We start from the raw sequence: 12,978 nt of genomic DNA, 5'->3' as shown, positions 1-12,978 counted from the left end.
CTACCGCTATTCCCCTCTGTTTCAGTCCCTTCAGAATGCGCTGTTTCTGGTGTCTGTAGCGTTGATGCAAATGCTGCTGCCCATTGACCAATGAGCTGTCAGACTAAACCACAGCATGGAGGAGAAGGGATTGTTGCCGTTTGCTGACTCCTGGAGCTCTATATCTATATAATATAACATAATAATAATATTATATACGGGTATTTATATAATATATCTAACATCACGGCCAAAAGCTATGTGCGCCTTGGATGATATTATAAATAACAAAGACTGTGTCTGACTTCCACAAGTAAAGACTCGTAGTGGGGGATATCTCGGCCATGGTTTAGAAGAATTGGGGGGAAGGAACTTTGGCATTGACTCTCTGAAGTCCATGAACCGCGACATGGAGAAGAAAGGGATTGTACTCCGGGAGCTGAGCTGCCGGACTGCCTCCGAGCTCCCCGCGCCGGAGCTGGCGGACTGCAATCCGGCCGCCGTCGAAGCCGTCCGGCCGCAGTCTGGCGGTGTACTCCGGGAGCTGAACTGGCGCCGGAGCTAGGTGGCAGCTCCAGCGGATGAGCAGCTCCGGCTGAGGGAACTCGGCGGCAGTCCAGCAGCTCAGCTCCAGGAGTACAATCCCTTTCTACTTCATGTCCCTCCTCCAGACTTCCGCCGAAGCTTCGGCGGGGTGAGCTCGGCGCCAGAGAAAGGGATTGTACTCCCGGAGCTTAGCTGCAGGGCTAGCGCCGAGTTCCCCCCGCCGGAGCTGCTCGTCCACTGGTCCACAAAATCTTAGCGATGCTCTGATTGGAGGGGAGTGGGGAAGTAGGAGGTAATATCCAAATGCCCCCTTCCTACGTAGGAGGGGGCGCCGAAACTGACTCGCTCGTTTGGTAGCTGGAGGCAGGCTGCTTCCAGAAATGCGTATCTCACTCAAAAAATCATGTACAGACTTTATTCAAAGTTTGTATGCGTGTGGGAGCACCATATACCCACAACCACACCCCAAATCCCAGGAAAAGTGCTGTTTTCATAATATGTCCCCTTTAACATCTGAATTGATCCTGAAAGCCTATTTCCTAGAATAATTCATTTGTATTCCGTTTTAGGCCATCTTACTTATGGTCACTTAAATGTTTTTAAGCTCATGTCCATGTCCAGTATTCAGAGTTCAAAACATTTATTCACAAATTTGTTCTATTTTTTTGCCAAGCGGAGCCAGACAGTCCTGTGCAAATATTCAAATTAGCCATGTGCGCCAAACAGAAGATAGACCAATGTAATTAACTGACTGTTGTGCATTGTTGTGCATAGGTAGCCTACTGCATGGTTAGTTGTGGTCTGATTAGTGAAGCTGATCGTATTAGCTGTAGATGGAGGGTTAAATAATGTCACAAGATCGGTCATACTGCAGGCTCTCATTTGCAAGTGCACTGATTGTGTGTCCGTCTCCGATATGCTATATAACTGGCATTTATTCAGTTCATTGTTCTTCTGAGTGCGCCAGAATGGTGCCAATTATTGTCGTGTTTGCATTGTAATGCACAACTTTGCCTCTCCCTGTTATAAAATAACGTGCATCCCAACAACCTTGGCCAATGCAGGGTGTGTGTGTGTGTGTGTGTTATGTAGGCTACAGATGTAAACTGATTGTCTTGGCTTGCATCCATGAAATATTGTAATGTTATGACCTAGGCTACTGCATAATGAGAACATTTAGATCGGTGTTGCGCAACAATCTGGGGATGAGGACATCCCCGAATATTGACGGGTATTTCGCACACTGCCATCTCAATATATAGCCTAACATATAAAAATATAGCACTGTACTAGACACAAATGTATTTTCCACTAGCTAGTGGTGGTCAAAACATTGTAGTGTATTATACTGTAGAGAAACTAGTAAAGTCAACACAGCTTTACGTTAGGGCGTAACATGGCAGGGACTGCAGCTCTCGACAATATATTACTTTAGTCTGGCATTTCTCTTCACTGATTGGTTAGAAAGCTTTCAGACTTAGTGGTCAATCAAAAAAGAGGGAGGGGCTCGTTTTGCATACCTAATAGCTATTAGGTATGCAAAAGCGGCTAATTGCTCGTCTGCGGCTAAATGTGTCTAAGCCGCGGCTTAGAGCGTTTAAACCGTACGGATTCCGGCCGGCATCCGGCCGGTTAAGCCTTTTTACCGCGCCATTCTAGGGCTGGATTGTGGCCTTCTTGGCTTTCCATAACCATGGCCCGGGCAACACAGGCACCGCGAAAAACAGATCGCGCCCAGAGGCCTAATTAGGCCTGTATATTTTGTATTTGAAATGCAACGTTCTTTGCAAGGAGACTACGCTCAGAGTAGCTAGAACTGAACAACAGCAAGAGGAAGGAGGAAAACGGGCTGAAACAAAATTTGTTATTTTTTTCTTGCTGTCGGCCATGTTTGATTGTGTTGTTTTGGTTATTGAACTGTTAACCAGCGAACTTGGGTTATGCTTATCAGCATTACCATAGAGATCATGACGATAGCTGATGTAACGGGAGTCCGGGCGTGTGCAGGACCGAACCGCGCTGCCTGTATGACCACTGTTACACTGCGCATAGACAGTAAAATGTAGCTGAGACGGTAGAGGGGTTAGAAACCAATCAATGAAAATAGGCTATTTATTTCAGGTAGCCTATGTTTTCACCCAAAAAATTTGAAAACAATTAAAGTTTAAAATCCCCCCCAAAAAAATTAAAAAAAGAATCACGTTCCCAGCGCCCCCCTAGGTTGTGCGAACGCCCCCCAGGGGGCGGTACCGCCCCCGTTGAGAAACCACGATATAAGCAATATATTATAAACATTGTTTCTTATCAGTGTTGTATGCATTATCGTTATCGACTTGTGTTCCTAATATGCATGTTTACCCCCGTTAATATACATTGCCATGGACTGTATTATGCGTTACATGTTTAGTTTGCGTGTGTTTAAACAGATGGACGCACACAAGCGCGCCCGCATTCATTCATTCTTTTGAACACTCACTCGCGGTAAAACATGTTTTCTCACGATCAAATATTCATCAATCCTAAAAGTTATGGGCATGTACACGATGTCTGTGTCAAGAAAATATGTGTTTGCTGTATGGTGTTTGCAGATGCATTTAAAAGTACAACTTATTACCGCTGTATCAGCTGTTTTTTCCCAAATAATTTACCAAGAATGTGTGGCTAGGTAGATGAGAGAAGCGAAGTGTATGCGCGAGGTGCACAAGCAACATTACGCATGCACCCTTAAAATAGCATCTGAACAACGCGCCATTGACTTTAAACATGGTATTTCCTGGTTTGTGACGCAAGTGATTTCTGAAACTGCAAAATAACACCAGGAAACGTTTGCGCCAGAACATGCCTCCTCCTTTCGCCGAACCACCCCTTGGGGCGCAAGATAATTCCCTAATTTACCGAAGCGTGGCGCAGGAGGGAAAAGAACGCTCTGCGCCAGTTGCAAACTAGCAACGACACATGCGCCAGTGAGAAAGTCAATTGCGCCGGATGCAAGATAGGGCCCTTAGACAGATGAGGAGACAAACGGGTAACACAAGAGTAACACACAGACAGTTGGGGAGAAAACGAGACAGAGAGACAGGGAGACAGACTGACAGAAGGGGAGACAGACATACAGATGACACACCAACAGACAGGTAAACTACTATACAGACAGACAGGTAGAACACTAGAAAGACACAGGTAGAACAATAGACAGACAGAAAGGTAAAACACTAGACAGCCAGACAGGTAGAACACTAGCCAGACAGACAGCTAGAACACTAGACGGAGAGACAGGTAGAACACTGGACAGCCAGCCAGACCTACATTGAGAGGCAGGCACACGGAAAACAGACAAACAGACAGGTAAACAACTAGACAGACAGACAAACAAGTAGACAGACGGGTAAGACAACACAACAGAAAGAAAGACAGACAGGTAGACAGACTGTTAAACAACACAACAGACAATTGGGGAAAAACAGACAAAGGGATGACAGCCAGACAGGTAAAAAAGAAAAAAGAGTCACACACAGACAGGTGAATAAAAAGACAAACAGATTGACAGGATAGACAGACACAGATGGGTAAAAAGACAGACGGTTAGAACAGTAGACAGACTAGGTAGACTACTAGACAGTCAGACGGATAGGACACAGAGGTAGACCACGAGACAGTCAGACAGGTAGACCACTAGACAGAAAGGTAGACCACTAGACAGACAGACAGACAGACAGGTAGACCACTACACAGTTAGACGGATAGGACACAGAGGTAGACCACCAGACAGTCAGACAGGTAGACCACTAGGCATTCAGATGGATAGGACACTGAGGTAGACCACTAGACAGACAGAAAGGTAGACCAATAGACATTCAGACAGGTAGACGCTGAGGTAAGGTGTTTGAGGAGGTCATTCCCTCTGTGTCTCAGGTCAGACAGTGGAGCTGGTAGAGAAACCCCTTGAGAGACCGGGCTGGTACCTGGTCCGGACCACCGACCGGACCCCTCCCCAGGAGGGCTTGGTCCCCAGCACTGCGCTTTGTGTGTCCCACTCCCGCTCCAGCGTCGAGATGGACTGCATTTTCAGCTCCGGGAAAGGTAGGACCCTACCCCCCCCTCGTAGCTCCTAAAAGAGGATTCCTAACTCCAGTCAGCTTGTCCTCCAGGCTATAGGGTGTTCCTCACTACTTCAATCAGCTAGCCTGGTCCTTACTACTCCAGTCAGCTAGCCTTGTCCTCACTCCTCCAGGCTATAGGATGGTCCTCACTACTACAGCCAGCTAGCCTGGTCCTCACTCCTACAGGCTATCCGGTGGTCCTCAGTACTACAGGCTATCGGTTGGGCCTCAATGCTACAGGCTATAGGGCAGGGGTTGGCAACTGGCATAATATGTGGCCCGCCAGATTATTCTGAAGTTATATGATTTTATTTTATTATTATTTATTTTTATTTTTTGTATATCAAATATTTATATCTGTGAGCTTAAATGTAAAGAACTGGATACAGTGAACTTTTTTTTAGTTTTCTTAATTGTATCAAATCCTGCTACTACTCCTGGAAGGTTAGAGACACACTTGTCACGGTCATGTGTAAGTTGCGAGGGGCTGAGTAAATGAAACGGAACCCCCCATTTATAGGCCTATATACCAACCATGGCGACCCGACATTACGTGTTTTTGTGTGATACTGCACGTAGAGAAAGGCAGGAGCTGTTGACAAAAGATTTAAGGCCCAAACTCTGAGACTTTGCTGTTCAACGCAAGTAGAGTCTCTGATGAGGCTACTTCGCCTACAGCTCTTCTAATGGTGAGTAGGCTAGGAACGGAGGTTTGTGTGTGCGCGCAGTCAATCAGCACCCGCCATGGTGTGTTTATATGTGTATGTGTGTGTGTGTGCTAGGGCTGGGCAATAATTCGATTACGATTATTAATCGTGATAAAACTCACGTAGATTACGATAATTGCCTCCCTGCCAAAGTAGTTTGATGTGATAGTCATTCACAGATCTTTTAGTTTTAAACACATTATTTTATGTAGCATGATATCTGTTTTTACAATGTTTTTTTACATTTTGCACTTACGTAAGCAGTACGTAGTTCATATTTTATACATTAAAGTTCAGTTCATGTGCCAGGGCCTTTGTTCATCGACTTTTTTACTTTTTATGTGTTGATTGTGTTGATATAAGATGTTTTCTGAAGCCCTGCCAAAGGAGTTTAATGTGAAAGAAGTCAGAGCTTTTATTTTTATTTACATTATTTTCAATAGGTTACAAGGCAAGCTACCTTATATTATTCTGTTGGTGGCGGATAAATTATGTTTGTGAAGTTAAATGTTTATATTTAAATGTGATTAAATGTTCCCTTATCACAAATATGGTAATAAACAAAAGTGTATGGTTTAATTAATGAACACTCTAGTTTCTTCAGGCTTCAGCAGTATCAAATTATATATTGTGATTAATATCGACATCGATCAATATCAAAAAAATAATCATTATTAATAAAAAATAATGTTAATTTTTGCAATATCGCCCAGCCCTAGTGTGTGCAGTCAGTCAGCAGCCGCCGTGGTGTGTATGTATATTGTGTTGTGTTGTGTTGTGTGATGTGTTTTAAGAGTGGTTGGCTGCTTTTTTAGGTGTGCATTACTGCCCTGTCTCCAGCATAAGGCCGTTCTACACTGCCAAGCCAGTTCGGTCGAGGCTTGGCACGCCCGGCGATTTTACCATCTTATCTCAAGTTTCCTCTGTAAAACCGAGGGGGTAAAATCCCCCGTTCGTCACGGTGCGGGCTTTCTTGGTTCACTGGAGAAGGCGGGGCTGCGCATGGAGTCTAGACCTCTTTAGAATAATTTGAATATTCCCGAATGTTTTATTTTTTTATGAATGAAGACACCCGCATGCAAGAATGAGTTCACGTCTGAGTGTAGGCTACAAACGCGACTGTTTACAAGTGCAAAAATGCCAACATATTCTTTATTTTGCTGACCACATTTGGGTTAGGGACGGGTTAGGGATTTTTATCCTGACAAAAGCCTCGTAAGGAAAGTTCCTCTGCGTCTCTCTCGTAGATCGCACCATCTTTCAACGTCTTTGTTTAATATGACTGCATCACCTTCTTTCACATGATCAGCAGCTCGCGGATTTCACTTTCTCTCCAGTCAGAATTGCTCATGATGATATCGCTGCATTGTCTCTGTGGAGACAGTGCAGCAACACCTCTACCCAACGTGATCAGGCATGACATTTACGTGATTAGGGCATATACTTGTTCATATGTACGTCTTTTAAGAGTCATCTAGTGCTTGGTAGGCATATGACTAAGCCAGCTGACGGGCCTGGTTGCAGTTCCAGATGCACTTTCATTAATCAATTCCTTAAACTAGCCTTTGTTAAAGTTCTGGCCCGCCACCTACTGGCTGGGAAAAAAATCGGCTCGAGGCCAAACTTAGTTGCCGACCCCTGCTATAGGGTGTTGTTGTCGCTGCTTTACTGCCCTCTAGTGGTTAGGTCGTTCATGTTCAGCTGCAGGTAAATAAAACCTTCAACACATCCAGTAACAGAGCGTTGTGCACACACTCTCCCACCTCCTGCAGGGGGCATCGTTATCCTGCGGAGGAGACAGGGGTAGAGAGAGCGACGAGAGGGGAGGGAGGTAACCAATGAGAATGCCTCACTGTGTAGCAACCGCTTTGGATTCACGAGACAGCTTGTGTTTCCATGACAACATGCAAATCATACAGTTGATGTAGCGTCCTGCTCTACTGTATGGAAAATATTTGACACCCTTGCACTTGCAAATGCTTGCACACAATGGAGAACATACAGCAACAGTTCTACCGTGGCTCCTCTGTGAGGTCCTGTCATGTGACTTCAGCTGTGCCTGGAATGGGCAGGAAGTGAGAACAACTCTGACAAACACATGCAAATATGTTTGGGATATACCCTAACTCACAGATGGACAACCCACTTCATGCACATGCTTTGCAACGATGTGCAAACAGTTTTCCAATTAACATGTGTAACCGGGCCAGCCTACAACAAGGGGTCATACACCGAGCACACACTAGAGGGTGCTTTATCTCCCAACCCCACAGCAATATGAGGACACCTGTACGGACCATTGACACATTAACTCCTTTTCTCAAATAATAATGGGTGAGACCACCGCCTATGGTCTGTATCCTATTGGCAGTAGCGTACCGTGGGGTTCAGGTCAGGGCCTTCAGTAACGAACTATCCAACCAACGGCCAACCCCCAACACACAACACTCAACACACAAATTTCATATTAGGTGCGGATACAGCCAACACAGCCACCATATGTGCTACTGCATAACATCCACAACAAGACAGTTGATCATCAGCAACAACAACAGAGCACACGCACACTACTTTGCATTACCCCAGAGCTAGAGTAATGCAGCATCATCATCAGATCTTTCCTTATGTCACTCCGCAACCAGATTGCACATCACACACATGACGTTATAATGAGTTATAAACTTAAGTACTACAACAACATTATCGCTCCTACACAGTGCAAAGTAAAACTCACCCATCACCCATGGCCTGATGTTTTAAAGCTGCCTTGGTGAAGCTGTTAAGACTGCTAAATCCGGCGCTGTTCCATGTCCCCTCACTGATGTTGAACAGCAAACACGGCCAGCAGAATAGCTTGTTCTGAACGGTGCTAGCCGTTAGCGTCATAGCGGCTGTGGTTGCACTCTGTAAAGTCCCGCACAAAACCTTTACCGGCCTGGGTCAGCCCATCCAGCTTCGGTGTAGGTCTTCCTCTTCCTCGGCCTTCTCTCCAAACGATCGCCTTGTAAAAGTCAAACGAAGGAGATCAGAAACAGGATCGCTAGGTGCTGTGAAGGCGGTGGCCATAGTAGTTCACTATCAACTCTGTACCGCCAACGATTCAAAATTTGCTGATGACATCACCGGGGGCCAGCGCCGGCATATTGCTGGGCCCTGGGAGCGTTCTATTACTACACAGCAACATTTGATTGGCTGATTACACACGTCAGTGTGTAATCAGTACTTTTAGTGCTGGCCCCGCTGGTCTATGTAACCTACTGTGATGCGTTATTCAGCTGAGCTCAGCCTTACAAAAAAAAAACGGTTTTCCTTCTGGAATTATGTTGTAAGTACTGAAAAAAATATGGAATTAAGATGTGTTAGGACACAAATTAATGTAATTTTGAAAAAAATAATATATTTGTATAATTTAGATTTTGACAGGGCCAGCAGAGAAGGCCATGCTGGTCCTGACGGCCCACCACTGCCTATTGGAGTGCAAAATAATTTTGAAAAGTGCAACACTTCCAATCCGCCAGTGTTAATCAGAACTGAGGTCGGAGAGGCTGTAGCCTCTCCGAGCTCGTCCTCAGAGATCCTCAGAGATCCTCAGAGATCCTCTGGACGTTCTGGGACCTTTGATCTGCCATGTACACAAACGGCGTGTGTCGTCTACACTAACTACCCTAACTACACTCACATGTTGTGTGAGTGTAGTTAGGGTAGACGACATTTGCCGTTTTGTTAGTGTCGTGTGTGTGTTTTTTTGTTTTTTTTACTGTCCCGCATCCTGGCTCATTAGGCTGCTCCCCATTGGTCAGATCGTCTTCTGTCTATCTGCCTATGAATATGTGAGTGGCTTTACACCTGGTCTGAGCTGAGAGAGAGAGCAAGAGAGAGAGAGAGGGGCGGGTTAGACTGTCCATTGTATTCTCTGTAATCGGTGCTCCTCCCTCTCTCTCTCTCTCTCTCTCTTCTCAGTCTGAAGTTGCTCAGTGGATGTCAGACTCATCACAGAAAGTCAGTTGAACAGTCAGTTGGACACTGTTTAATTTGGAGATTTCATATTGTTCTTTGAGTGGCCATTGCAGTGTGTGAGGCCGTGTCAGTCTGTACGGCTGTCTGTACGTCTGTGTGTGTGTGTGTGTGTGTGTCTGTCTGTCGTTGGCCATGTGTGTGTGACTATGAGGAGGGAGTATAGCTGTTGTCGATGGATCAGGACTCACTGCGGCCACTGCTTCAACAGAACAGGTGAGAACAGACGGAGAGACGGGAGGGACCAGAGAGAGAGACAGGTAAGACCAGAGAGAGAGATAGGTGGGACCATAGAGAGAGACAGGTGAAACTAGAGAGACAGGGAGACTAGAGAGAGACAGGTGAGGCCAGAGAGAGACAGGTGTAATTGAGATAGGTGAGGCTAGAGAGAGAGAGCCAGGTGAGTCTAGATAACTGTGTCAGTGTTTCAGTAACTCTTGTGGTTGAATGCCCTTCTGGTAAGTCCTTTGGAGAGTGTGTCAGCTGGATAAATGCAGTGTTATGCGTCTCTATGGGAACCCACTGCACACTCAGGAACCTTAAGAATGTGTGAGGAGTGACCCACCTTCGCTCTACACACCCTCATGTCCCAGTCTTGGCTGTGGGAGGACAGGTGCGTTTGTGTGTGTGTGTGTGTGTGTGTGTGTGTGTGCGTGTGTGCGTGCGTGCGTGCGTGCGTGTGTGTGTAAATACATTTGAATTGCTGTGGAATGAAGAGAAAAACAGGTTTGTAATGATGACCTTTTTATATGACAAAAAGACAGGCAGAAAGAGACAGGTGAGACTATAGAGAGAGACAGGTGAGACTATAGAGAGAGACAGGTGGGACTAGAGCGAGAGGCGGGTGAGACGAGAGCGACAGGTGAGACTAGAGAGAGACTGGTGAGACTAGAGAGAGACTGGTGAGACTAGAGAGAGAGACAGGTGGGACTAGAGAGAGAGACAGGTGAGACAAGAGAGAGAGACTAGAGAGAGACAGGTGGGACTAGAGAGAAAGACTGGTGAAAGAGAGACAGGTGAGACTATAGAGAGAGACAGGTGGGACTAGAGAGAGAGACGGGAGGCGAGAGTAAGACAGGTGAAGGTCAACTTTTTCAAAGACCTAAATATAATTTTATCTCTTCTCATGACTCACATGTTTCCTTCCTCCGTGTGTCTGTGTGTGTGTGTGTGTGTGTGTGTGTGTGTGTGTGTAAATACATTTGAAGGGCTGTGGAATGAAGACAAGAACAGGTTTGTAGCGAACAACATTCTTTATATGACAAAGAGACATGCAGAGAGAGATAGAGACTACAGAGTCAGACTGAGAACTTCTAGCAGAATGCTGCTGGATTGCCAAGTCATGGTTCCTCTAATTCCCTTGCATATTGATTGGTGTGTGTGTGTGTTGTGGTCATAGAGAGAAAAGGAGTGTCTGGCCTGTTAATGTCTAACTGTACTTATTCAACTATGTATTGGCTCTGGATCATTAAGCTGTCTAGAAATGCACCTGGGTTCATCTGTTTCTACTTCTTTTCTGCAGGCCGTACTGAGAAGGTAAACCTTAAGCCTTCATCACCAGTGAAACATTGTCAGTGAAACACCTAGTTCAAGACTTCTCAGTCTTTAATGTCACCACCCCAACTGTTTACTGATAAAGTTGCATATACATGCTACTGGACACTGTTGGCCCCTGGGAGCCAAGCTCAGTGGAGGAGGAGGTGTTTACCTTGGTGGTTAGGATGAGGAGGAGTTGTTCACTTATTGGTTAGGGTGCTGAGGTGTTACCTTGGGTGTTAGGGTGCTGGAGGAGGTGTTTCATTAATGGTTAGAGTGAGGAGGTGTTACCTTAGTGGGTAGGGTGAGGAGGTGTTACCTTAGTGGGTAGGGTGAGGTGGTGTTACCTTAGTGGGTAGGGTGAGGTGGTGTTACCTAAGTGGTTAGGGTGCTGAGGTGTTACCTTAGTGGTAAGGGTGCTGAGGTGTTACCTTAGTGGTTAGGGTGAGGAGGTGTTACCTTAGTGGGTAGGGTGAGGTGGTGTTACCTTAGTGGGTAGGGTGAGGTGGTGTTACCTTAGTGGGTAGGGTGAGGTGGTGTTACCTTAGTGGTTAGGGTGCTGAGGTGTTACCTTAGTGGTAAGGGTGCTGAGGTGTTACCTTAGTGGTAAGGGTGCTGAGGTGTTACCTTAGTGGTTAGGGTGAGGAGGTGATATCTTAGTGGTTAGGGTGCTGAGGTGTTACCTTAGTGGTTAGAGTGAGGAGGTGTTACCTTAGTGGTTACAGTGAGGAGGTGTTACCTTAGTGGTTAGGGTGCTGAGGTGTTACCTTAGTGGTTAGGGTGCTGAGGTGTTACCTTAGTGGTTAGAGTGAGGAGGTGTTACCTTAGTGGTAAGGGTGCGGAGGAGGTTTTACCTTAGTGGTGTGTTTTTGTGTCTATATATGCTGATTATTTTGCATTCAAATATTTCCTTTATCTCTCTTCTCTTCAATAGAACTATTCATACCAGCAGTGTGTGTGTGTGTGTGTGTGTGTGTGTGTGTGTGTGTGTGTGTGTGTGTGTGCTATGTTATGTCCTGGCGCCACCTGGGCCACAGAAGAGAGAGAGAGAGAGGGAGAGAGAGAGAGAGAGCTCCCAGTGTCCACCAGTAATGTGTGTGTCTGAGTGTTGGTCATGTGGTAGCAGGGTGGTTCATCAGCAGTAGAAACACACAGCTGGAGGCATGCGTGTGTGTTTATCAAGAGTGTGTGTGTGTGTGTGCGTGTTTGTGTGTGTGTGACAGAGATCCCAGACAGTAGTCAGCTCCCCTCTGCTCTCCCTCCTGCAGGTTAGATATTAACAGGAGATGAAATACAATGTATTCCTCACGTCATGGTAGAGGTTAAAGGTCAACCACACATCATTGGCGAGCAGTTGACCCCACTGGTCATGACTGTGTGACTCTCCCCTGGTGGGGGACAGGCATGTAGGTCCTCATACCGCCTCTAGGGGTTTAAAATACTTAAACCCCTAGAGGTTTAAGTATTTTGGGTGACAATTGGGTGTATAAACCAGGTTCCTCCTCCTGGCTCCCCTTTAGTCCCGCTCCATGTTTCAGAATGCGGCCTCAGTGTTCACGTGTGAACATGTGGGTTCCAGTGAGTCAGCTGAGCCCCAGCTAACCAAGAGGACTTTGCATGGCCCTCTGGATGTTATAAACACTGGGTGTAGTATTATCATTAGTACACACTGGGTGTGGTATTATCATTAGTACACACTCAGTACGTTTACATGCACAGCTTAATCTGATTAAAGCTATAGTTTGACTATGCTCCTCAATTGAGCAACTGCAATTGTCAGATTATACATGGTGGTGAGAAAATCGATTAATTAGCCGAAGCATGTCATACACTGGTACGATAGGTGGCGCTGTACCCATTTCAACCAGTGGTAATTTAGCCACCGGCTGACCTCTTCACGTCACCAGCAACAACAAAATCAGGCGGCATTCGAGAAAGATGTTTTCAGTAGACAGCTGTCAGTTCACTTCGGGTCTATGTCATTTGTTGGAGCCATTTTGATATTTATGTTTGCAAATTAAAACAAATTAAAATAAATGAATTATTAGAATAACAATATTGAAATAATTATAATATTTAAGTTCAAGAAATATGGT

General features: G+C 45.7%; 1 protein-coding gene across 1 annotated transcript in view; it reads left to right on the top strand.

Annotated features, from left to right (window-relative positions):
* The window catches only part of kalrna (kalirin RhoGEF kinase a), a 179,514-nt gene that overhangs the window by 126,906 nt on the left and 39,630 nt on the right, over positions 1-12,978 (top strand). Inside the window, exon 40 of the mRNA XM_079733768.1 lies at positions 4,438-4,605. Within this exon, the coding sequence (XP_079589894.1) occupies positions 4,438-4,605 (168 nt within the window). The remainder of the gene's footprint in view (positions 1-4,437; positions 4,606-12,978) is intronic.

This window comes from Pollachius pollachius, assembly GCF_949987615.1.
Source record: "Pollachius pollachius genome assembly, chromosome: 3".
NCBI classification, from domain to species: domain Eukaryota; kingdom Metazoa; phylum Chordata; class Actinopteri; order Gadiformes; family Gadidae; genus Pollachius; species Pollachius pollachius.
The sequence above is the reverse complement of the archived record's forward strand: the minus strand, read 5'-3'. Positions and strand labels throughout refer to the sequence as shown.